Source organism: Pavona decussata, unplaced genomic scaffold, assembly GCF_977016875.1.
Source record: "Pavona decussata unplaced genomic scaffold, jaPavDecu1.1 SCAFFOLD_510, whole genome shotgun sequence".
Classification (NCBI taxonomy): Eukaryota; Metazoa; Cnidaria; class Anthozoa; order Scleractinia; family Agariciidae; genus Pavona; species Pavona decussata.
The window spans coordinates 936,364-961,559 of record NW_028145827.1 but is presented as its reverse complement, the minus strand read 5'-3'; the positions used below and the strand labels follow the sequence as shown (position 1 = coordinate 961,559).

The 25,196-nt window shown below is 39.7% G+C and overlaps 1 protein-coding gene and 1 long non-coding RNA gene across 3 annotated transcripts; both read left to right on the top strand.

The window, feature by feature from the left end:
* Nucleotides 1-4: 4 nt before the first annotated feature.
* Nucleotides 5-15,907, top strand: LOC146450088 (uncharacterized). The gene is made up of 2 exons (XR_014860396.1): nucleotides 5-1,020; nucleotides 14,775-15,907. It is a non-coding gene; the product is annotated as an uncharacterized LOC146450088 (long non-coding RNA).
* A 2,132-nt stretch (nucleotides 15,908-18,039) lies between these two features.
* On the top strand, nucleotides 18,040-24,138 carry LOC146450087 (uncharacterized). Of its 2 annotated transcripts, XM_085100793.1 has the most exons (5): nucleotides 18,040-18,522; nucleotides 19,570-19,657; nucleotides 20,826-20,973; nucleotides 22,193-22,434; nucleotides 23,948-24,138. In XM_085100793.1, exons 2-5 carry the CDS (start codon nucleotides 19,597-19,599, stop codon nucleotides 24,052-24,054), a joined length of 558 nt encoding a protein of 185 aa, XP_084956919.1. In that variant the 5' UTR covers nucleotides 18,040-18,522; nucleotides 19,570-19,596; the 3' UTR covers nucleotides 24,055-24,138. The 2 variants fall into 2 exon arrangements, with proteins under 2 accessions (XP_084956919.1, XP_084956920.1); XM_085100794.1 differs by lacking the exon at nucleotides 18,040-18,522 and having other exon boundaries at nucleotides 19,182-19,657.
* Nucleotides 24,139-25,196: the final 1,058 nt, after the last annotated feature.

Sequence of the window (25,196 nt, the reverse complement as noted above, 5' to 3'; positions counted from 1 at the left end):
TTTCTTGGCAATCCTAAAAGTCCTGAAGTTGTTGTTTTTTTTTTTTTTTAACAATTGGTATTGTAAACTAAGTATGTTTTAGAGATTTTCAACAGCTCAAGAAAACTGGGGTTATTGAGGAATTATTCATGAAATCTTTATTATTCAAAAATATCATGTATAAACGTTGCCATGGCGAAGAACATCAATCAGAGCAGAATAACACGGAAAGGGGGAAGACGACATTAGTCGTTTGTTGGTTTAGGGAGTGAAAGACATAGCTATTTTTGAGTGGCGCATCGACATGCGGTTTTCCAGTTATGTTGAAGAGTTTAAGTGGCCGTTTTTATACTATGGATGGATAGCCCGTGGAAAAGGAAGTTGGTCAAACATCTTTAGCGTGTCTGGTTATGCATCTCATCATTTGCCTACTGTTCAGTCGAAGACGGCAGAAAACCGATTATGCATTTGGACCAACTATCGACCTTAGCTTTTTGCAGCCCTTGAAGAAGATTAGTTTTGCCTAACCGAAATATTGGGCAATAAAATTACCCTTTTCAGCTGTCCGATCAGCCTTGCATTTAGTTTCACGTTTAATTCAATATTACTGATCCTGATCTTGGGGCGTCTTGAACGAGACACTTAATTCGTTTTGTACCTGTCTTTAAACTAGATGAATTAGAAGAGGCATAAACTGGCACACAAAAGACGTTCTTCCAAACTCGCTCCAGGCAGATTATGAAAAACGGTTACTTCCCGTTCAAATTGATTTTAAAAAGCAGAACAAATTGGAGGAGACCGCCTATGCGGGACACGGGCACTGAACGTGCGCGCCTTTTGTATTTTGGTTACTTGTTGTTATTTTTTACAACAATTATTACTTTTGAATGTAAATTTTTTAATTAAACATTCTGTGGCGGCGAGGGTTGAAGTTTAACCCATTTGCTTTAAAAGAACCAGCGCGAAAATATGAAAAATTCTTCAGGCCTGTCGGTTTTTATCACGCTACATTGCCAAAATAATGGACGGTGGTGAACGAAAGTATTGTTAGATAGATAGATGTGCCTTTATTTCAACGCGATAACATTTAAATTAAAGCTATAGAGAATATTACACGGCGGAGCGAAGAAATTAAGAGTCATTGTCTGAGAAAACCAGGCAGAGGTGAAAGATGGGGGTCGGCCGATTTCCTTCAAACTTTCACCATTTAATGTCTGTCCGAAATGATAATGAATGATGCTATTTAGCAATTCTCTTGCTGTTGCGTTTCGTAGTTTGACCACCCCCCCTGGTTTTGACCCTTACTGACCCTGATGTCACGCAAAATATATGCAGAATTTGAAGCTCAATAAAATATATTTTGCGTAATTTCTGTGGACTCATATCGATTGCTTGTATTGTTTATCGTCTAAAAAACGTTGTTAAAGGAAAATATCCCGACTTAACATAAAACTTAATTTTTTATGGAATTTTGCAATTTCCTTGCGATCGCGAAAATGTCTTGGGCCAAATGTGAGGCAATTTCGAAACTGTTTTTCTCAGAGGTGCGGCGTTCCTTTCCAAAAATTTCTTGATATTTTTTAAGCCAAACATCTGTTCTCCCAAAATCAGCAAACTCTAACTTGAGCCATTAAAATGCGTTTGCATGAGCCACGCTCGAAGTCAAAGATGACTCGGTATTTTTGCTAATAAAGTTCCACAGCGGGTTTTTCTGGGTTTTTCTTTATTTCATCTTCTTCTTTTTTGGTTTTTTCTTTTTTGTTTTTGGATAAGCTCGATGAAACTATCCTAACTCTTCGAGGTAGAACTTCCCTGGAAGATTTAGTTGAGTGACGCTTTGGGCAGGAATAACATCAAATTGGTGTTAGCTCACACTTGATTTGATTATGCGTGACATGTCACGGTATTTGACAATTGTCAAACGTGATCACAAACAGAACACATTTCCCACTTTTTTTTTACATTTACATTTTAAACTTGGTAACAACAAGCATTTCCCTGAAACTATATTAAGTCTTGGAGTCAGTCTGTCGTTGATAATTGTTCATTAAAATAAAAACAGCATCAAATACCTGTGAAACTTGCCACGGCAAAAGAACCTCCGGTATGTTCGTTACATAACAGACAATTGAAAGAACAACAAATCTTTTTTCTGTGCTCTTTCTGGTCTGTGGATCCGCCTTGTGGCGCTGAAGGTGTTGGTTTGAAGATTTGTCCCTTGCTATCCTGTACACGAGATATTGAATCGCACCGGCTCGTCAGTCTTGGTTTGGGAAGAAAGCGTGGCGCGACGGGTTCAAAGAGTCGATTTGATTCTCAACAGAGCAGGTAAATTTGATGTCCCTGAAGATGAGGAGGAGGAATGACTGTTTGCCCCAGACATCATAGGAACCTTACAACAGACTAGACCGGCCGATAACGGACTATGTGTTGCCACCCAAGTTATAAGGGACAACGAAAGTGCATTAAATACTCAAACCCGACGAGTAAATGGCAAGTCATGTCACAAGGCATTTTTGAGCTGCATAACGCTGTTGTTCCCATCGGTTCAGGTTCGTGTTATGTTAACTGACTGACTGCATACTAGACTCATTTAAAAAATATAAACAACATACCATTTACGGCCGTGGGAACCGAACGCGAAGTTTAGCACATTTGTTTTGATTACATTTGTTCCGGGGAGTCGCAATGCCGCCTTAAACAGGAAAACCAATCTTAACCTCCATGCTAGCTATTGTATTTTGATATAGTTTAAAAGCAGCTTTTGCTTGGAATTTGGAATAAAAGCGGGCAACATTCTACCTCATTGAAGCGTCTCTCAAATATATATTAAATATTTCATATCCATCAGAAGAAACTAGTTTTATTTTATACCAAAAATACATTGTATTTTTTTTTTTACAAGGAATCATGATTTCTGGTATAAAACAAAACTAGTTTCTTCTGATAAATATGAAATATTTAATATATAATTGAGAAACACTTTAATGGGGCAGAATGTTTCCCGCCTTTATTCCAAAATTCCAACTAAAAGCTGTTAAATTACAATAGTGTAGCATGGAGGTCAAGATTGGTTGTCCTGTGATACGACTAATTCCGACTCCGCGGACAAATGTAAAACTTCGCGTTCGGTTCCCACAGCCGTAAATGGTATGTTGTTTATATTTGTTAAATAAGTCTAGTATGCAGTCAGTCAGTTAACATAAAACGAACCTGAACCGATGGGAACAACAGCGTTCTCAAAAATGCCTTGTGACATCTTGCCATTTACTCGTCGGGTTTGTGTTTTACCCTTTCGTTGTCCCTTATAACTTGGGTGGAAACACATAGTCTGTTTTCGACCGGTCCAGTCTGTTGTAAGGTTCTTGTGATGTCTGTCTCTTCTCATCTTCAGGGACATCAAATTTACCTGCTCTGTTGAGAATCAAATCGGCTTCGGAGATCACAGGCGGCCCAAGCTCAAGCTGTGAGTTGTGGTGATCATCTTGCGTAATAACCGTCACGGCGCAAATTTAAGAGTTTGTATGGGAATATTTACGATCGGGTTTAGGAGGTAAAAATTCCGAAAATTTCTGAATAAAAATTACATACCTTGTTTATACGGTGTACTGTTTGTTGTTTCTCTGTCTCCTTTTGCGGATTGGAGGTCATTTTAGCGAGTTATCGTTTCCCGGGTTACACACTCCTAACAGAAGGGCAAGGCATCACAGTCCGTTTCGGAGCGCCCCTTCCGAGAAGCGAAAAATCCCACCTCAAAATGATCGAGCAGCCACAAATCAACGCAGAATCCCAGCACAAATGTCCCAGTTTCATTTGAGATAAATAGCAACGCAATCCGGGCCCTGCAGCCAACGCCAAGCGGCAGTTTAGTTCCAATAATCCCAGATCTCAACAGTGTAAATGCCCATGTACACATTCACCACGACACACGACCGTTGAAAACACAATTTTTGTTTTGAATCCCGGGTGCCCTCGGGTCAAAACGACAGGCACGAATTTGAATCGTTGAATGATTGATTGAGACAATGGTCTAATCGACAGGCGCGAATTTGAATCAGTTGAATGAGTGATTGAGACAATGGTCTCCTGTCGATTTGACCCGAGGGCACCCGGGATTCAAAACAAAAATTGTGTTTTCAACGGTCGTGTGTCGTGGTGAATGTGTACACAGCATTTACACTGTTGAGATCTGGGATTATTGGAACTAAACTGCCGCTTGGCGTCGGCTGAAGGGCCCGGATTGCGTTGCTTTTTATCTCAAATGAAACTGGGACATTTGTGCTGGGATTCTGCGTTGGATTTGTGGCTGCTCGATCATTTTGAGGTGGGATTTTTCGCTTCTCAGAAGGGGCGCTCCAAAACAGACTGTGATGCCTTGCCCTTCTCTTAGGAGTGTGAAACCCGGGAAACGATAACTCGCTAAAATGACCTCCAATCAGCAAAAGGAGACAGAGAAACAACAAACAGTACACCGTATAAACAAGGTATGTAATTTTTATTCAGAAATTTTCGGAATTTTTACCTCCTAAACCCGATCGTAAATATTCCCATACAAACTCTTAAATTTGCGCCGTGACGGTTATTACGCAAGATGATCACCACAACTCACAGCTTGAGCTTGGGCCGCCTGTGCGGAGATCTTTGAACCCGTCGCGCCACGCTTTCTTCCCAAACCAAGACTGACGAGCCAGTGCGATTCAATAGCTCGTGTACAGGATGGCAAGGGACAAATCTTCAAACCAACACCTTCAGCGCCACAAGGTGAACCCACAGACCAGAAAGAGCACTTCAGATTTTTGGCGGAACCCAACGCATTACAGAAGAAAGATTTGTTGTTCTTTCAATTGTGTGTTATGTAACGAACATACCGGAGGTTCTTTTGCCGTGGCAAGTTTCACAGGTATTTGATGCTGTTTTTATTTTAATGAACAATTATCAACGACAGACTGACTCCAAGACTTAATATAGTTTCAGGGAAATGCTTGTTGTTACCAAGTTTAAAATGCAAATGTAAAAAAAGGGGAGAAATGTGTTCTGTTTGTGATCACGTTTGACAAATACCGTGACATGTCACGCATAATCAAATCAAGTGTGAGCTAACACCAATTTGATGTTATTCCTGCCCAAAGCGTCACTCAACTAAATCTTCCAGAGAAGTTCTACCCCGAAGAGTTAGGATAGTTTCATCGAGCTTATCCAAAAACAAAAAAGAAAAAACCAAAAAAGAAGAAGATGAAATAAAGAAAAACCCAGAAAAACCCGCTGTGGAACTTTATTAGCAAAAATACCGAGTCATCTTTGACTTCGAGCGTGGCTCATGCAAACGCATTTTAATGGCTCAAGTTAGAGTTTGCTGATTTTGGGAGAACAGATGTTTGGCTTAAAAAATATCAAGAAATTTTTGGAAAGGAACGCCGCACCTCTGAGAAAAACAGTTTCGAAATTGCCTCACATTTGGCCCAAGACATTTTCGCGATCGCAAGGAAATTGCAAAATTCCATAAAAAATTAAGTTTTATGTTAAGTCGGGATATTTTCCTTTAACAACGTTTTTTAGACGATAAACAATACAAGCAATCGATATGAGTCCACAGAAATTACGCAAAATATATTTTATTGAGCTTCAAATTCTGCATATATTTTGCGTAACATCAGGGTCAGTAAGGGTCAAAACCAGGGGGGGTGGTCAAACTACGAAACGCAACAGCAAGAGAATTGCTAAATAGCATCATTCATTATCATTTCGGACAGACATTAAATGGTGAAAGTTTGAAGGAAATCGGCCAACCCCCATCTTTCACCTCTGCCTGGTTTTCTCAGACAATGACTCTTAATTTTATTTTCGAGGGATAAAAACAATATTTTACAAAAGAGCCCAGCGGGTGAATTAAATATTGTTTTTAACACGAGAAAATAAAATTTTATCTTCGAGGCACCGTACAATTTTCTTTTGTATATAGACATCTATCGCACGTCATTCAGTTCATCCGCTGTCCGCACCAACAACTGTCATCAACAAGAGCTTTTACTGTCTGTGGTAAGGAGCAAAACCACGCCAAAAAACCAAACATTCGACCTCCGTTGCCGTCCGTGGCTCACCATCTGTGCTTTAAGCTCCCTAATGATAGCACATGGTGGCACGCAGATATGAATTTTATTTTAGAGTGGTAAAAACAATATTTTACGAACGAGCGCAGCGAGTGGTTTAAATATTGTTTTTAACACGAGAAAATGAAATTCATATATCTTTAAGCCACCGTGTAATTTTCTTCTGTATATAGACATCTATCGCTCGTCATTTTTCATCCGAATGAGTAATATTTTTAATTTCATTCGGGGTTTCATTACGCAAAAGTTTGATTCATAATATTAGGCGGTTCACATTAGGTCCTCATGTGCAGTAACTCCTTCATGTCACAAACACTGATACCGTAATGATTCGATTAAGCGCTTTCCATCCAATAAGCGCCTTCCTTCTAATAAATCCCCCTGTTGTATTCGACCAAACTCTTTAATACTTGATAAACTCGAAGATTACATGATAACATTCCTTGAGAAAGAATTCCGCTATTTCCGACGTACAAGATAAATTCCGCTACATTTAGAAGTATAATGTTCCAGAGTTCCTTCGAGAGTCACATTCAAAAACAAGAATCTATCCGAGAAATCTGATACAAAATGATCACGTGCGAATTTGACTAGTTCCAGTCCCTACTCGTTTCCAACACACTCCCCCCTGATTGACGGAGTCAATCATAAGGCGAGACTGTAAAGATAACTCTTGAAACTCAGTCCAATGTTCAAAGTTTTAGATCTGAAAGTTAAGATGCAGTAACAACAATTGGAATATCTTCATCTCTGACTACACAAATGTTCCTTGCTCTGTCATACTGGACAGCTCCCATATCAGCTGCTCCTTCATCAAACACATTAACTTCAAGAGGATAGAGCTTCTGAATTGGACGCTTGATGCAAATCCTGCGTAGAGATTTGTCTACTGTCGCCACTTCAGCGGAGCGAACAACGTTGTCTCTTCCTCGCAACAGCTTCTCTACTTTCCCCATTCTCCACTGCTGTCTAGGTGTTTTGTCTGCATATATGTGCACAAGGTCACCAATTTGAATGGTTCTTCTCGGTTCTCCCTTAAGTTTCTGATACTCTCTGATGCCAGTCAGGTATTCTTTCCTCCAACGATTTCTGAAGTGGGTGAGGAGACTCTCCAAATATCGTTCCCGTCGGGCTAGAGTGCTCAGAGGTACACTGGTACCAGAAGGTTGCTCCAAGAGACGTCGACCAATTACGAGATGAGAAGGTGTTAGTGGAGCTTCTGACAACTCATTGTACACATAGGTTAATGGCCTGGAATTTAACACTCCTTCAGTTTCAATCAGGGCTGATTCCAATTCTTCATAACTAAGCTTTGCATTTCCCAGTACTTTCTTCAGACACCTTTTCACAAGTTTGACGCAGATTTCGAAAAACCCGCCCCACCAGCTCGCAGTGGGCACATTGAAATTCCAGTCAATGTTCTTGTTAAGAACGAACTTCTGAACTTCTGAATCTTTGAAAGTTTTCCCGTTATCTGAGATGAACAGGTTGGGTATCCCTCGTCTTCCAAAGAAACGTTTAAGCACTCTTAGAAATGACTTGGCGGTCAAATCGGGTGTGAGTTCAAGGTGCACAGCTCTGGTACTTGCACATGTAAATAGAGCAATGTAACACTTGAACATGTCTCCCTTGGACTGGTAGATATTCTTGACATAAAGGGGGCCAGCAAAGTCTACACCAACTTTGGAGAAGGCCAGATCATCTGAGACTCGAAATGAAGGTAATGGAGGAGGAGGTGGGCTACTGAAAGCTCTCCCTTGTATCTTCTTACATGTAATGCACTTAGAGAGTACATCCTTGACAGCTTGTCGTCCTTTGATTATCCAGAACTGTGACCGAGTTTCAGTGAGAGTTTCTCCAACCCCATTGTGTTTCACGTTTTCATGACTTTGTGCAATTACTAATCTTGTGAAGTGCTGCTTTCTCGGTAACAGGATTGGAAACTTGGCTGAGTATGGAAGTGAGGAATTCTGAATCCTTCCCTTGCATCGCAATACTCCATCTTCATCTTTAAAGACTCCTAACTGTTCCCAAGTCGAACTTGATCTCTCCCTTTCATCAAGTTTCCCTTGAACGTCTTTGTACCAGAGAATTTTTGCAGCATTCATTTCCTGTGAACTAACATTTGAATGCATTTCTGGAACTCTTTTAATCCGTCTGATGAACTTCAATACAAGGGCAGTTACTCTAATAAGCTTGCTGAGACTGCTAAATCTCTCTGGTTGGACAACTTCAGAGATGTTTTCAGAGGCTTGGACCAATACGGTCATTACTTGTGAGATTCCATCTGCATCTTCTTTCTTCAATTTCTTTGTAGTTTCTTCTGAGAGGGTGCCTTCACCAACAGGACAATTAGGTGGGCTTGGCCATTGATCCTTCTCCTTCTCTAGAAATGGTGCTCCTTTCCACCATAGATCATTGGAAACAAGATCGGAACTCTTGGCTCCTCGCGAGGCAATGTCACTTGGGTTAAGTTCAGAAGGGCAATATCCCCAATGTTCTTTACTCCAGAGACTTCGAATCTTTGTTACTCGATTCTGCACAAACTGCTTGAATTGTTTTGACTCTCCATTAATCCACCACCATACAATCTGAGAATCAATCCAATTGAACACAGAATCAACCTTGACGGTACAAGCCAATGCCTTGTACACAGCTGTCATCAGGTTTGCTAGAGTCAATGCTGCCATCAATTCCAGTCGAGGAATTGTCTCTCCTTTCAAGGGTGCTACCCTAGTTTTAGAGGCTAACAGCTGCGAATAGCTGACATTAGAGGTTGTCACCCGAACATAGATGTTTGCACCATAAGCAATCTTACTCGCGTCTGCAAAACCGTGCAGTTGAATAGACTTGACATCTTCTGCTTCTATCCCAGCTAGGACACAGCGAGGTACACTTATCACTGAAACTCTCGACATGTCTTCTGCTACTTCTTTCCACTTTAAACAGAGCTCTTCTGGCAGGGCCTCATCCCAGCCAATCTTGAGCTGACATATCTCTTGAAACATACACTTCAAGGGCAACATAACTGGTGACAGCAAGCCTAATGGATCATAAAATCGAGCAGTGATGCTCAACAGTTTCCGCTTTGTCAGTGTTCCATCCAATGCTTGTGTAGCAAAGGTTGCGAGATCAAACTTGAAGCTGTCTTCTATCCTATCCCATGGAACTCCCATCACTTTGATGAGGTCTTCTGCGAGAACACTAGACTTTGTCAAAGAAGGACTGGTTTCCGAAGGTGGCTGAGTTGATGATGACAGATTAGTTTCCTCCTTCTCAATCAACTGATTTAGCTCTTCGCTGTTCAATGCCCATTTTCGCATGTTGAAACCTCCTTCTCTGAATCGCAACTTCAATTTCCCGTAAAGTTCGAAGCAGTCCTTTACCGAATCCTTTCCAGATGCAAAGTCATCCACATACAAAGCTCTGACAACAGTGTTCACAAAGTCTGGATCAATGTTCTCATACTTGCTCAAGTGATTTCTCAGGGTTACATTCAAAATGAACGGTGAACAGACAAGGCCAAACACAAGCGGTGTGAATCTAAGGATGATGACTTCCGGATTCGAGGAACTGATGTCATTTATCCACAAGAACCTTAACAAATTCCTCTGTTCAGGATCCACTTCAACATTTAAAAATGCTTTCTCCAAGTCACCAATCAATGCAACTCTGTGGAGACGAAATCGTAGGAGAATGTCAAAGATCAATGGTGTTAAGGCTGGACCAGGGAGCAGACAGTCATTCAGACTTGGTTCATTCTGAGATTTAGCACTAGCATCATACACTACTCGTAGTTTGGTAGTGGTTCTGTCTTCCTTCACGACTTCCTTATGAGGAATGTAATGCACAGTTCCTGGTATGACTTCTTGATCACGACTCTTGTCAACCAATTCTACAACACCAGAGTTCAGTTGGTCCTTAATGACGTCATCATACTGTTGTAGAATGTCAGGCTTGGACTTCAATCTTGCTAATGAGGAGCTGAGGCGTTTCTGTGCTACCAAGTAGTTGTCTGGAATTGTAGGATGTTCTTCCTTAAAGGGAAGAGAAACTTCATAACGGCTACCATTGAACTTTACTTTGGCAAGATAATCTTCATAGAATTCTTCTTCTCTATTCTTCACTCCCAGAGTATCATAGTCCCAGAATTTGTTCAGTTCTTCTTTCAGAGAGACATCAACTGACTTTAAGTCTTCTTCAACTACTTGACACTCTGTCTTCATAACATGCGACATGTTAACACTTGATGAGCTCTGCAATGCACCTGCTATGTTAATAGGACCACTCAAAACATAACCCAGCCTTGTACGAACCGCTACAGGTCCATGCGACTCCCCCCGTACCACATGGTTCTGGACAATGGACCAGTAATAATCAGCACCAATCATAATATCTACTGCAAGATCTTCATCGCCACGGGAATAGTCAGCAAGGGGTAAGCCTTGTAGATGAGGGTAACTTTGCTGTGCAATCTCAATGGTCTGGTTGGCTATGGGTCCACAAATCAGTTCAACTTCATAAGCATTGACAAACACTTTCAACTGATCTTGGCATTCCAGTGCAAATTGAACAACGTCACATTTCTTCAACGAGGCTTCATTGTTTCCAAACGTTTTAATCAGAACAGTTTCACTTCCAAATGAGGGCAGGCCTAACTTGCTCCTCGACCGTGTACTTATGTAAGACCTTTGAGAACATGAATCAAATAAAACCCTCACATGGCAAGAATTTCCTCCATTAGGATTTCCGACCCTGGCTCTGGCAGTTTGCAGCAAAACAGAATTATTCTTAACATCTTGAGTGAAATACAAATTTGTACTCACAGTTTGTTCCTGATTGGTTCTTCTTGCTTGCGTGAATTGTGGTGAAGAGTTTTGCACGCCGCATAGCGATACATGATGTTTCCCGCCACAACGATAACATCTCGCTTGGCAATCTCGGCTCACATGACCACTCCTCAAACAACCAAAACATCGCCCCTTTTGGCGGAGAATTCTTTTCTTCGCTTCTGGCTCCGTAACAACAGCGCATCTCGCCGAAGGGTGCGGTCCACTGCAGAAAGTACACCACATTTCCTTATTTTGTTGAGGTCTGTCGTTGTATGAAACAAGTGTCGACGACGTGGGGGGTCTCTTGTTTTGACCGAACCGTAATCCATATCCAAACTCTCGTTTTTCTCTCATTTTCGACTGATCTGTCACTGGACCCAGAGCACACCTTTCTCGTATCTGTAACTCCTCTGCAAACGACTTTATTAATGTGTCGAGGTCCCACTCGTCGCTCATACCACGACTCAAAATTAAACGCAACTCTTGAGGAATTTTCGCCATGATCACTGGGGTTAGGAATGTTCCGTACGTGTCAATGGAAATTCCAATTCCTTGCAAACTTCGAACAGCCGACTCTGTTTTGTCCAACAATTGCCGCAATTGTTTAAGATCACCAGTATCACTCACTTTTGGTAGTTGCATTAACATCTCGATGTGTTTAGAGATGATAACTTGTTTGCTTCCGAACCGCTTGTTTAGGAGATCGACCGCATGGTTGTAATTTGAGCTCGTGAGAGGTAAACCAGAAATGGTTTCGGCTGCAGCGCCCTCCAATAATGATTTCAAATACTGAAATTTGTCGACTTCATTCAGATCCTCACTCGTGTGAATTGCGGATGAAAAGCTGTCCCAAAATGTTGTCCATTTTGTAGCATCCCCTGTAAACTTAGGTAACGTGAGCTTCGGTAGCTTTGCCTTGTTTGTGCTCTTCGCGCCATTTTGAGCAGGGAAAGATCCTTGCGGACTCGCCGATGGCAATGTCACCGTTTCTTCGACATCATTCGCTTCCTGCTTAGGAGACGACAAACATGAGGTTATCAATAAGATCGTTTCTTGTAACGACGCATTAAAATCGCAGCGCTCCAGGATTTCCTTTTCGATTGCGTCGGCTTGCAATAATTCTGCGATTTCTTGATCAAGCGATGCAATTTCCTTCTGATGTTTTTCCAGGTTAATCTTTTGCGATTTCAGCTTCAGTCGGACGCTTTCCACATCACCGTTGTTGATTAACTCCTTCACATCGTTCATAACTCTACGAACGTGAACTCTGAACCCTGAGCGCTCCAGAATTTTCTTTTTGACATCCGACATGGCGAAGGTCACAAAACACGTGCTCTGTTCTCCTTGCTTTCACTCCCGGGTCTCTTGCACCAAAATGTTGTATTCGACCAAACTCTTTAATACTTGATAAACTCGAAGATTACATGATAACATTCCTTGAGAAAGAATTCCGCTATTTCCGACGTACAAGATAAATTCCGCTACATTTAGAAGTATAATGTTCCAGAGTTCCTTCGAGAGTCACATTCAAAAACAAGAATCTATCCGAGAAATCTGATACAAAATGATCACGTGCGAATTTGACTAGTTCCAGTCCCTACTCGTTTCCAACACCCCCAACCCCCTTGGAATGTGTTTTTGTTAATAAGCGCCCCTATCGGTAAGCGCCTTAATCCCAATAAGCGACCCTAATCCAAATTCAAAATTCCCTCACATTAACTGAGCATTCACCGTGTTACTGTTACAGTTTTTAAAAGCGCCCTCACTTAAGCAGCATAGTTTCTGAGAGTGTTTTCTTACGGATCCCCGATTTGCTACAGACTTTGTTAGCCCATTATCTTCCGAGTGATATTGTACAGTTTGTTGGAATGTTTGCATTAATGTAATGGCTGGTAATTAAAGAAAACGCGCCGTCAGTTTTGCGTTCACTACTTGTAAAAGCGAAAACATTTTTGTGTCGAGCTTTCTTATATTATTTTCCAGTTTATGATAACTAATCGGACAGCTAGGGTGTTGGCCGATCTTATTTGCAGCATGGAGTGCGCTGTCTTGTCCTCTTGTAGTATTCCCTTCTAACCTTCTCCTTCATGACAGCATGTTGGATGCCATACCCTTCAGTTACACCGAGGTACTTGTATCAGATGCGCCTTCTTGTTCCAGTCCTTTGATGCACTCGCGCATTCTGGATCAAGCTGTACAGTCTCGGTGAGACTGCCACCCTTAGCGCACTTATTTAGTCCAAATTCCATACGATAGTTTTACTTTCCTCCGAAAATTGTCTTTTTTTGTTCACTACTCACCAAAGCAGTCTGCAAAACTTTGTTGATCAGTTATTGGACTCTAGACTCTGGTCATGTGCGTCGGTCACATCATTCAATTACGTCATTCATTTGTCTATACTCTATTCACGAAATGTGATTTTTACACTGTTTATTGTAGAAATAAATATCGGTATGTCAAAGTGTTGTTCATAGTCTGATTCACACAGCGTGGACTTCTTAAGAAAAGATTCTAACCTATGATGTTTTTATCAAATTTGACGGAAAAGTCTAGTTTTGTGGTTGCACTTTTTTGAACGTACAAGTTTCCATTATATTGGTCTTGTCTCTCTCTCGCCACGGGAGCCGAGTAGGAGAGGACCCTGGGAACGAGGTTGGGTGTCGGGTGGCCTGGTAAAGGACCATCCACGTTATGTACAAGCGGCATTTCAAATCATAAAAAGGCAGAAACAGTTTTGAAGCAGTTCACAAAAATAATAATTTTTTTCTTGTGTTCATTCTCGACTGCTTTTGACTGTTTCGAGTCATGACGGCTTTTCAAGGGTTATTTCTTGTATTCCCACATCATTTTAAGTAATGTTTAAAAAACGAACAGGAGTGTTTTATCGGGTTTAAAACCACGAGGAGGTTTTAGACCCGATAAAACACTTGCTGCGAGTTTTTTGAACGGCTTCAAAGACATTCCTGAAAAAGTGTGTGTCAAGAGAGTTCATAACAATTATGCTTTTGTGAACGTTCGAAATTAGCATACGAGAAAAACATTAAACACCGCATACTAATAAGGAGGACGTTTATCGATATGAAGTCGCTGCATGTGATGTATTTATTTATCGACCATTTGATAGGTCAATGGGCTTATGGATTATTAATGAGTTTTTGAATGCCTTTTAAAATGCAAATTTGTGTCCGCTAACACAGTTTGATGTGTTCCGATTCTTTAGCCGAAAATTTCAATTACTGAAAATTTTAGGGAACAGAATGTTATTCCCCGAATTTACGAGCTGCTGGCTTTCTGAAAATGCTAGCTGCCCTGCCCTTCCGAAAACAAAATCTGGGGATTAGATTTTCAGCGATGTGTAAGTTTGAGGTAACCTTTCTTAGTCTGAAATGTCAGCCGTCTACCCACAGGGGCCGTGCCCCCTGTAGGTTAGGGGGAGGAGACGGCTGACATTTCAGACTATAACCTTTCTCAAAAGAAACGCTACTTTTTTAAGACAATTTAATTTTGAGGCGGGTAAGGACTTTCTGACTGACAGATATTCTACCATTAACGAAAATTTGGGTGTCCCTGTATATTTGACAGGTGAAACCAATAAGCTGGCTTGACTGGTTCATCCAGTTAACCTTTATGTAAATGTAATTAATAAAATGCACGTCGTAATAAACATTTTGAGTTGCTATTGGCTAGACGTATTGTTGCAGACACTTGGCTTGATCTGCACATATTTCTGGCAGTTGAGTCATTTGCAACACGGCCGTTTGCATAAACAGGGAAGAAAGACCTCTCTTACAGCCCTATAAGCCTAGCATAAAATCATGGAGGCACTTAAAAACAAACATGATCTATACTTCTCCAGGCGACGAGTGAAGTCGTCATTCAGTTATGGAACACCACAAAAGTGCAAATCACAAACAAAGGAGAAAGTGAATGGCAATAAAAGAGAGCAGTGGGATTACATAACAACATCATCGGCTGAGAAAAACAGCAACCAGCCATCCAAGTTTGGACAAGCAAGAAGAGGAGCAATTTGCTATGTGATTGAGAAAGAGCAGCAGTACCATGGTATACCACTTTCACAGTTGAGAAAGCATCTGATAGTTTACTATAGCTTAATCGAAAATGAACTGTTGTGATGTAAGACTCTGTTTGCCTTCATGCAAATGAACCTCGCTTTTTGAGTGGACATGAACTTAAGTTTAAAGGATGTCAAGAAAGTCCATTTTCAGTTGTATTTTTATTTAAAAAAGTTAGTTTTCTGGTAGCTCCATTAAAAATTACAAGTGAAATCTGTTGAGTGGAAGGAAATATACTGCTACCGACTGTTATTTATTCATCTCGGCTCCTTTGATTTTTAATTCTTGGCGCTGATGCTTTATACACTTGCAGATGTTTCGAAACGAAACGCAACATTTTGGAATTTCAGAAAAAAAAATTTTATATATATTACAATGGCGAATGCGCTTTTCTTTACAATCCTGTCTCGTCTGTATTTTTTTTTTATTGTATTTCACAACAATGTATATATCGTTAATTACCTTTACTTCCTATTGTTTTCACATATTGTAGTTGTTGATATCATCCTTTGTGTTACGTGCAATAAAGGTTTATTTCAATAGGTAAACATTTTGTTAAATGGTCCTCAGGTTATTTTTCGACTGTACCAGTCTTCCGCGGATCGAATTACAATGCGCTTTACGTGGATGTTTCGTGGTTGATTTTGCATGACTATCGGTCGACATGAGATGAATGTGAACAGTGAGTGTCTATCGGGAACTGTATTTCAACGGAAAGTACGGAAAGTATAACGAAACATAACGATTTAAATGACCCGCTGTGAATAGCAAAAGTCCAGAGAGTTACTGTAATGATATTCATCATTCTTCCAGTAGTTTTCCCGTGTTGTGGTTATTATTGTCAAACAAACAAACAAGCCAATAAAGAAATACAGCATCTTTTCTTTTCCAAATCAATAAACTAATCGTAGAAACGAACATAGTCTGCGTCTGAGGGGATCTGGTAATTGACTTAGGGATGGGGGTCGACAAAAGTTTGATCACATTTCACAAAGCATCAAATCCCTAAAATGGCTACCTGTTAATGACAGACTTTATTTGAACGATGACGCAATGATGTTTGAATGTGTGGTAGATCTTGCGATCTCAAATTGACACCAGATGCCGTCGGAACCACCGGTCAGCGGCTATTTACATATCGTGGCGCTATGCTCTGGATAGCCGGCGCAGCAAGCGTTTCTTCTTTTTATTACTATATAGACAAATCTATCGCTCGCCATTTTTCACCGACTGTTTGCATAAACAACCGTGAAAAAGCGGGAAATGACGTCAACAATATCCTCACTAATGAGGATATGGAAAAAATACGCCACTCGGGTCTCGGATGTCAGTAGTTTCGCATGAATTTTACGAGTGGTGTATTTTCCATTAAAACACTCGTGTCTAAATAATAAAATATAATATTTAATAATATTTAGTAAGAATAAAAAGTATAACAAGTGTTGAGACTAGTACAAGTTCATTTGCATTATTTTCTACACTCGCCATAACACACGATAACAGAACGATACAATACGCAGGTCACAACACGTATGTCGACATACATCACATACGGCCGTCTACTTTCGATACATAATACATAGGAAGGGCTTGTTGACGGTATGTAAATAGAACAGAAATTAAAAAGAAAAAACCAAGACCAAGGCTTCGATGCGATATTTGAAGGCTATTTGTTGTTTAAATTCACCAAAATTTAATTGCAATTCTTCAATTGTTGCGAGGACGTGGGAAGCCCAAGTTGACAGCAGGACGTCTCGATCTCGCGCTTATTCGTCCCAGTGACGTGCTCAGAATTTGAAACAATACATACATACATACGTTTATTGAAGCTCCCTTTACAGGGATTTTCAGCCACAATATATTAAAATTACAAGATAAGGCGAAAGAATAAGTAATAACTAATGAAATTAACTACTAAGGGAAATAAAGATAAACTGAATGAATTTTATGTTAACAGCATATTTACATGTCTCTTCTTAAAAGTACCAGCGTTCACTACTTCTTTGAGGTCTTTGGGAAGTCTGTTCCAGCAGGTAGCCCCTCTATAGGCAAAGGATCGCTGCCCAGTTTTTAATCTGCATCTCGGCAGATTTAAATCTTTGTTATATCGCGTATTTCTGTCATGAAGTTCTGATCTACGTGTAAATTTGTTAATAAGATAGCCAGGGGCTCTTCCATTAATGCACTTATGGACCATAATAGAATCATACAAGAATAATTTATCAGAAACAGACAGGCATTTAAGTGACTTCAAGCCTTCACAAATGTGATCATACTTTCTAAGACCAAGAACTATCCTGCCATCAAAGTTCTGAACCAATTGCAGCTTGTTCACATTAGTTTTTTATGAAGTACATAAGACTTCGCGTACAAATACTGATCAGCTAGCGGGTATCCAATGGATCCTAGTTGTTTCTGTTGAATCAGATCTGTTCGGAAGGCTTAATTTGCCTTAATATTCTGATTTTAATGTCAGGAAAAACTAAAGTTTTCTTCAGCGCGCAACGTGAAATTAACTCTCTCCTTTTTTTGCGAAGCGGACAAATGCGTTGTTTAGACTGCAGATTAAGAAAAGCAACGGCAGCTCGGAGATTCGGGGGATGAGAGTTCGTATTCATATATAATATTTTCTGCTTCTAAATACTCAGCTAATAAACACTCTGAAAAGATTAAACTGACCTAGCTTGCACAAAATATCCTTCTCAAAGAGTTCAAAACAAAAGTGGGGAAACCGGAAAACGGCAAATTAAGTATTTAATTATAACCTAAATTTCTCGTTGAGTACTCCCTATTTGAAATTGTCAAATAGCTTAAGAAATTGCAGTTTTCTGTAATTCAAAACATATCGAAAAACGAAGTCTACAATTTATAGCATGTGTTAAAAAAATTCATGAAGTTAAGAAAAAACAAATGAGACAAAACATTTTTCATTAAGAAAACTCGTCTTCACTTGTTTGTAAAACCAAACCTTTTTCAATCCTCCGTGTCAGTAGTAACCGTTTAGTCCTAAGAACAACGCGATAGGAAACAACAAAATTAATATTTTTTTCCCCAGCTGGAGAGCGGACCAATTGTCTATTTTTCAATGAATTTTCCTCGTCAGTGAACCCAGTATTTATTACCGATTCTTCCCACGCCAAACCCCACGTTGTAACAGCAAAGTGTGAGCCGAGTATCGGACGTGCGAGGCGCTAAATTTTAATTTAAGAAAGAGAAAAAGATTGAAGGTTTCAGAGAAATGCCAAAGCTGGAGAAACAATCGCTTTCGGCCGTTATTTCATCAGCTGTCTCGAGATCTATGAAACTTTCGCCACTGTTTTCCTTTCTTATATCCATAAATGGAGACAAGAATAGAAAATGTTTTCTGTTTCTCTTATGAAATGAATGCTAAAATTTATTTTCACTGTTACCATAGAGTTGTTTTCAACCAATCACAGTGAGAGTGTTGTCTTATTTATTTTATATTTCACTACTGAGGGCACAAGGTAGCTGGTTTTTTAAACCCGGATTGTCGACTCTACATCTTCTGAAGTAAGTAACCCATTTTTATTATATTGATTTAGTTATGTTTCCACTCTGTTTCTTTCCGCGTCCACTTATCATAAACAGGGGCCACGGAAACATTAAAAAAGAAAAGGATTCACACTCTAATGTTTGCAGTTTGTTAAGTTCCAAGCAATAAGGGTTTTATCCAGCTCTTTATTTCCCGAGAGTAGCACACACAAGGTATTTTGAGCCGTGTGAGTTCTTAATTTAGGAATGTACTGATTGATGTTCAATTACTCGTGGTCTCAGAATATTTTATTCGTTGCTAGTCCCGATAGTCCCGATAATGCCAGACCCATAAACTATTCCCATTGTTCCTAAATAGGGAATGATTGCTTACTGATTTTAAAAGCTGCATTTCTGAATCTTTATCTCATGCAACGCATTGCCAAGTTTGTACTAAAACGTGGAACCAACCATTATAAGATAGATTTGACAAAACTGCTTAGCGGACATGGCAAGTTTTCAGAGTTTTGGAGAAATATGGGTCCCAGGTACCTAGGCTGGATTTTCAGCCGCTGTAGGAGAGAGTATTACTGATCTACATGTACATCTCCGAGGTTTTAAAAGCAACCAAACAGTAGAAACAATCAAAATTGGTTCAGCTAGCTTCGCTATAACTCTCCAAATATATCGCAACAAATATACAGCCCTTGAAAATGTTCTAAGATTATGAATGAAGAAAAAAAATTGTTCAATTGTCGTTCATTTATTCATTAATAAGTTAAATTTCAAATTAAAAGAAATACTTAATTCTCCGATGGACGTGCTGTTTTATTTCAGCGAGTATGAAAAATGGTTTTTCAATCTTCTTCTTGCGTTTACTTGAAACACCTACTCATTTGTTTGTAAATAAATGGTTAATATGATAGATTAATATATATATTATATTGTCTACAAACTGATGCACTTCAATTTAGACCGATGGTACGATGTTCTTGATAAAGTAAGGTTTTCAACCTAAAACTTGCAAGGTATGTTTCGGACATGTAACATTACTGGTTTTATGTAACAATTATTTTTACATTTCAGGTTCTACTAGTTTTCTGACCAACAAGCATGATATCCTGTTTGACGCTTTGCATGTTACTTGCTATCAACACTGTTTTTGCACAATCGGGTGAGTGGTAAAGTGGTCCGGCTAGAAGGGTGCTACATTACGGTTGCTACAAGTTTGCCAGGGCTGGAACTTCAGTTATTCTCCCCGCAGAAATCTAAGTTTTTTAACGCTAAACAGCCAATTTGATATACCGTAAACTGCCGCTTATAAGCCTCCCCCCCCCCCCCCCCCCCCCGCCGTTTAGTATAGGCCCATCTACTTGTAAACTTCGGCGCGAGGTTTTGGAACACACTGTTGGAAGGACCAACCGCTTCATTTCGTTTTTTCTTTGTCAATAACTTTCATAACTACAACTAGTTATGCAAGTTACCAAATCTGCTGAATCTGTACGCATCTTCAAGAAACGTATTAAATCAGCTGATTTATCCCAACTGACTAATCGACAATACTTGTAGAGACTGTTTCTTCTGCAACAACTACAATAATTCCGTATTTACTTATTTGTATAAGTTTTCATAAAGTTTTATAATTTTTATTAGTATTGATCAATCATCATGTATACTTTTGATGTGAAGTAGTTACGTGTCTTTTGACACATTGTATAGTAGTATTGATCAATCGTATGTCTATATATATTTTTTAAGCAAAGTAGTTAGGTGTCCCCAATTAGCGTAAATTCCAGTACGCTAGATGCTACGACACATAAATAAAGTTTTTACTCTACTCACTAACTCACTCACTCACTCACTCACTCACTCACTCACTCACTCACTCACTCACTCACTCACTCACTCACTCGCTCGCTCGCTCGCTCGCTCACACTCACTCACTCACTCACTCACTCACTCACTCACTCACTCACTCACTCACTCACTCACTCACTCACTCACTCACTCACTCACTCACTCACTCACTCACTCACTCACTCACTCGCTCGCTCGCTCGCTCGCTCGCTCACTCACTCACTTAGAGAATCGGGAGTCTCTTCATGCATTGTTTTAAACATCATAATAGTTTTGGTAGAACGAGCCTCTGATTCTTAAGTTACTCCAATTTACAAGTCAGTAACATTGGGATCATAACAAGCAGACAGCAAGATAAGAGCTGTACGGTTTCCAATTTGTGGAGTTTCTTTTCGAGATTAGACTAGTTTTTAAACAAGGGGCTTGTAGTGCGAACTAAGTTTAAGATACAGGCTCCGCTAACAGTTTCTTTGGCGTCTTTTCAGGGGGCTTTGTTGGTTTGGATGCATGTGAAGAAGACTTCGTCAAAGTCGGATGTTATAATGACAAAACAAGACCTCTTCCAGAGCTTTTACTGAACTGGAGAGAACAATTACCTGAAGGTTGGAATGACTGGGACAAATTTATCCAACGGTACGAAAGATAGCGCGGCTTAATGCCGTGTAGCCTCCAGAACAGTCATTATTTTTGTTTGCGTTTTTCAGGCGAGCGCGGAGCGCGAGGTGAAGGGCGCTCCTCCCGTCGCGCATGACTCGCGCTCCGCGCTCGCCTTTGCGCTTGTCTCCGCTCACCTGAAAAACGCAAAACAGTAAGGCCTATTCTGCAGGCTACTGCAGAGACAAGCTGGTGTCGGTTGTTCAACAACGAAAACACCACTTTCCTTGCCGGGGGTGCAAATTCTTTTGCCTCGGTTCATTGTTCAATTGCGCTCATGAACTTTTAATTAAGAAAGACGGTCTTTTAGAAAACTCTCACCAATTTCCCGCATCGTTTTGAGATATGCTTAATAAGGACGGTGCCTACTAATACAGAAGTATTTTTGGGCAGTTTATGACTATGCGGGAAAAGCAGATCTTATCCAGGGCTATTGGAATCCAAAAAGAAAATTGGGGGTAATTATCACGCATTTTTTAGAAATAATTAAGCAACAATAATTCTAAAAGGCTGTAAAATATTAAGGAATGTATGGCGTTTTTTTTTTCCAAATTGAAGCTTTATTATGTCTGAAAAATTCATGGTTACCCCAAATTTTCTTTTTGGATACCAAAAGCTCTAGCTAAGTTCCGTTTTCTCCGCATAGTTTTAAACCGCGCAAAATATCCCTGTATCAGTAGGCACCACCCATAGGAAACCCGAGTATCTCGAGATGCGCAAAACGTATGCGCAGTAACAAAAGTAGGCACCATCCTTAAATTTGGAAATGAAGTTACCAATAAAGTCAGTAAAGTCGTTTCACAGAAATCACCTACAGCTGAGTACACCGTAGGCAATTTATATAACCTCAATATGTCAAACTGCAAGGAAACCTTCCCTTTTTATTTGCTCTATTTTGTAATGTTTGAAACACGAGCAGCAATGTTTTATCGGGATTCAAAAGTTTTAGACCCGCTAAGACACGTGCTGCGAGTTTTTTGAACGGCTCCAAAAACATTCCTGGAAAAGCGTATGTCGAGAGAGTTTATAACAATGATGCTTTCGTGAACGTTGGAAATTAGCATACGAGAAAAACATTAAACGCCACATACTAATAAGGAGGTGGTTTTATCGACCATTTGATAGGTCAATGGCCTTATGAATTATTAATGATTTTTGAAGCTTCATTTAAAACAAATCGCTTCGTTTCTCTCCATAGCTTGGTCTGCAAATGTGCGAGCATAACCAGAAGTAAGGGCTTCACATATTTTGGTCTGCAGTATTTCGGGGAGTGTTGGAGCGGAGTCAAACCCAATGTTACTTACGCGCATGACGGTCACTCCAGCCAGGGATGTGTTGGACAAAATCCCAGAAAGCCGTGCGAGCAGGAACATCCGGTCTGTGTGGGCAAAGCTCTAAGAAATTACGTCTACAAGCTTGTCGCGCCAACTTCCGTTACTGGTAAGATATATCACGCACAATTCTTAGGGCGCCAAACGGCACATTTCGGTGAATATCTGCTCGGATCGGAAGGCCTAAAATAGCCTCAGAAATTGAAAATAAAACCTAGCGATTTTTTCAACTAAAACTTTAGGACCATTGGAAAATGAGTTCCTCAGTTTCCTTTTCGAAGAGACGAAAAATGTCGTTAAAGCGAAAGGATCAGCTAGGATTTTAGGAAAGGAAAAAGCAGCTTCCCTGCAAGAGCAGACTCTTTTCAGCTCTCGCAGGGCAACAGCAGCTTAAAATTTCTGTTCACTGGAATTTAACGCGACTTACTGAATGATAAATTCAATTAAAACAGAGATGCGAACAGGTCCAACTGTATTAGGATACACACGAACACTGGCAGATCTTATAAAGCTGGTAAAGCGCTACAACACCTTCCCATGACAAGATTTTAAGCTGATACAGTCGAACCCTTTACTAAGCGGACAGTTCAGTGTCAGAGTATCGTAAATATTTGTCAGTTCAGTCGGCCACGGCCACCCCGAAGAGCGGTTCCTATTGTTTAATATTTCTGTTTAAAGTGCCCATGAAGTAAAAAATAACTTTTGCTTATTTGAAAGGCCTTTCAAAGAGAACATGGCGTTTTCGTTATTTTGAATATCTTCTCTCGTCCCAGAGATATTCAAGATTTTGTTCAAAAATTGATGACGTCACAAATCATTTCAGTGCAAAGACAAATCACAAAATCTAGAATATCTCGAAAAATATTGGAGTGATGCAAAGACAACGACCTAATCAGTATTACATTAAAAACATTAGCATCCTAAGTAGTGGCGAAGAGTTAGAAAAGAACTTGATCGCTTTGTGCAACAAAAGCTCTTGTCTCCATAGAGCGTAGGCCTGTGCGCCGCACCCGGCCGAAGGTTGACGCTATCTTGTGGGTCGAGGTACAAGGAAATTAACAGTGACCTCGCTTTCTTCTAATAGATCAGTTCCCTACTTATTTTGTCCATTTTCACAGAATAAAACAAAAAAATCTAAGTGTGAGAAGTTTTAATCATTTTGCTTCTTGAAACCAGGGCCGGGTTGTTCGAAAGCCGATTAACGCAAATCCACGATTAAAAGTTAATCGAGGCTTTCATCGTCGCTCGTTAAAATGGGTTAAAAGGCTAATTTCAAGCTAAAGGTAAAGAAAAGTATAAGTCAAAACTGGGGGCCGAAAATCGTTTGGAAGTATTTTTGTTGATTAGCAATTAAACTCGAGTCAAAGTTGTGTTAATCCAGGATTAGCTTAATTGGGCTTTGAACAACTGTACCCTGATCAGCACGCTCTAATATAATTTAAGGTTTCCCGTTTCCCTTAATCTATTTATTCCACAGACAAACATGGAGAAAATATTTATTTATTTCACGGAAACTTTCTGTGTTCCTATGGAGCTACAGTGACCGGCATGGCTTCTGACCACGGTCCACTGCTTGTAAAAGTTATTTTTAATAAATCTTGATTATACCTTTTTCTTTTCAGAATGTAAAGATGATAACAGCAAGTGCAAAGAATACACCAGCAGAGGATATTGTGAAAAATATGAAAACATTCGGAGTCAGTGCAAACAGTCCTGTAACAAGTGTTAAAATTTCTTAGTTTCTCTAATTAACTAGTATTGTTTAATGATTATCAGCGTCTCAAAGAGTTAATAAAAAGTGTGCATAGCAATGTGTTGACTGAAGTCATTAGAGACATTTAGAATCGCGTTTACGGAAAACCACAAAAGTGAGATTTACGTTTATGTTTTCTTGAAATAAAAAATCAAAGGCTCCTGTGAGCCAACTCGTGAATGCAGATGACACATAGTAATTGAAATTTAGACGGCTACGGAAACTTCCTTGAAAGCTAAAAGAAATTATATCTTTGCCCGATTATGTAACAAAAAATAACCATTCTTGTACTATAAAAATGATTGTCAAACTGTTCTCTACAGATTTAATAAGATTATTTTGATGCGCCGATTTAAAAAAAAAAAAATCACGTGTCTTTTTTTTTTTTTCAAAGTTCATAGAAGCACGCCATGTGCAGCTACGTCATGCAAATTCGTGTCCCCGATAGTCCGGGGCTACTGGATTTTGCGATCGGGCTAGTGGATTCTGACCATCACTTGCCCGGCAAGTGAAGTTTTTTTGGGAATTAAAATTACAAAATTACTGTAGGGCAAGCCGATCTCACAAAGGGAAATATGTTCAACAAAGTATCGCTTACATTTCATGCCCGACATAAATGCGTGAAATTTTTCCTTTGGAGTTCAGTCCACGCAATCGTCAAGTAAAAATAATGAAGTATGACAAGCTCTTGCTAAATAAGAATTATTTATCGACCGCGTCCTTTTGCTTTCCCATAAATTACCAGTTGTAAATTTCGAAAATGAAACATTTTTTCCCTTTTAAACCTCTATGAAAGCTGACAAGATCTTAAAGTGTTCATTTGCATAATTTTGTTTACGACGTCAATGATGCGTGACATGGCACGTTCCACTTTCGCGTGAAAACTGACAAATTAAATTATTTTTTAATTAAATTATTTCTAAATTAAATTATTTTTAATTCTTAAAAGAAACCGCACTTTGTAGAAAAAACGAAAAAACCTATAACTTTGCTCAGATTCAACGAAAAATCTCCATTCTTACACTAAAATGATTGTCAAATTATTCTCTACAGAATGAATGAGAGAATTCTGACGCGTCGTGAAAAAAAATTTTCACGTTTTTTTTTTTTCACTAATT

Coding starts and splice junctions, on each gene's coding strand:
- LOC146450087 (XM_085100793.1), top strand. CDS start 19,597: ATGATATCCTGTTTGACGCTTTGCATGTTACTTGCTATCAACACTGTT. Junction 19,658..20,825: donor CACTGTTTTTGCACAATCGG/GTGAGTGGTAAA, acceptor GCGTCTTTTCAG/GGGGCTTTGTTGGTTTGGAT. Junction 22,435..23,947: donor CGCGCCAACTTCCGTTACTG/GTAAGATATATC, acceptor TTTTCTTTTCAG/AATGTAAAGATGATAACAGC.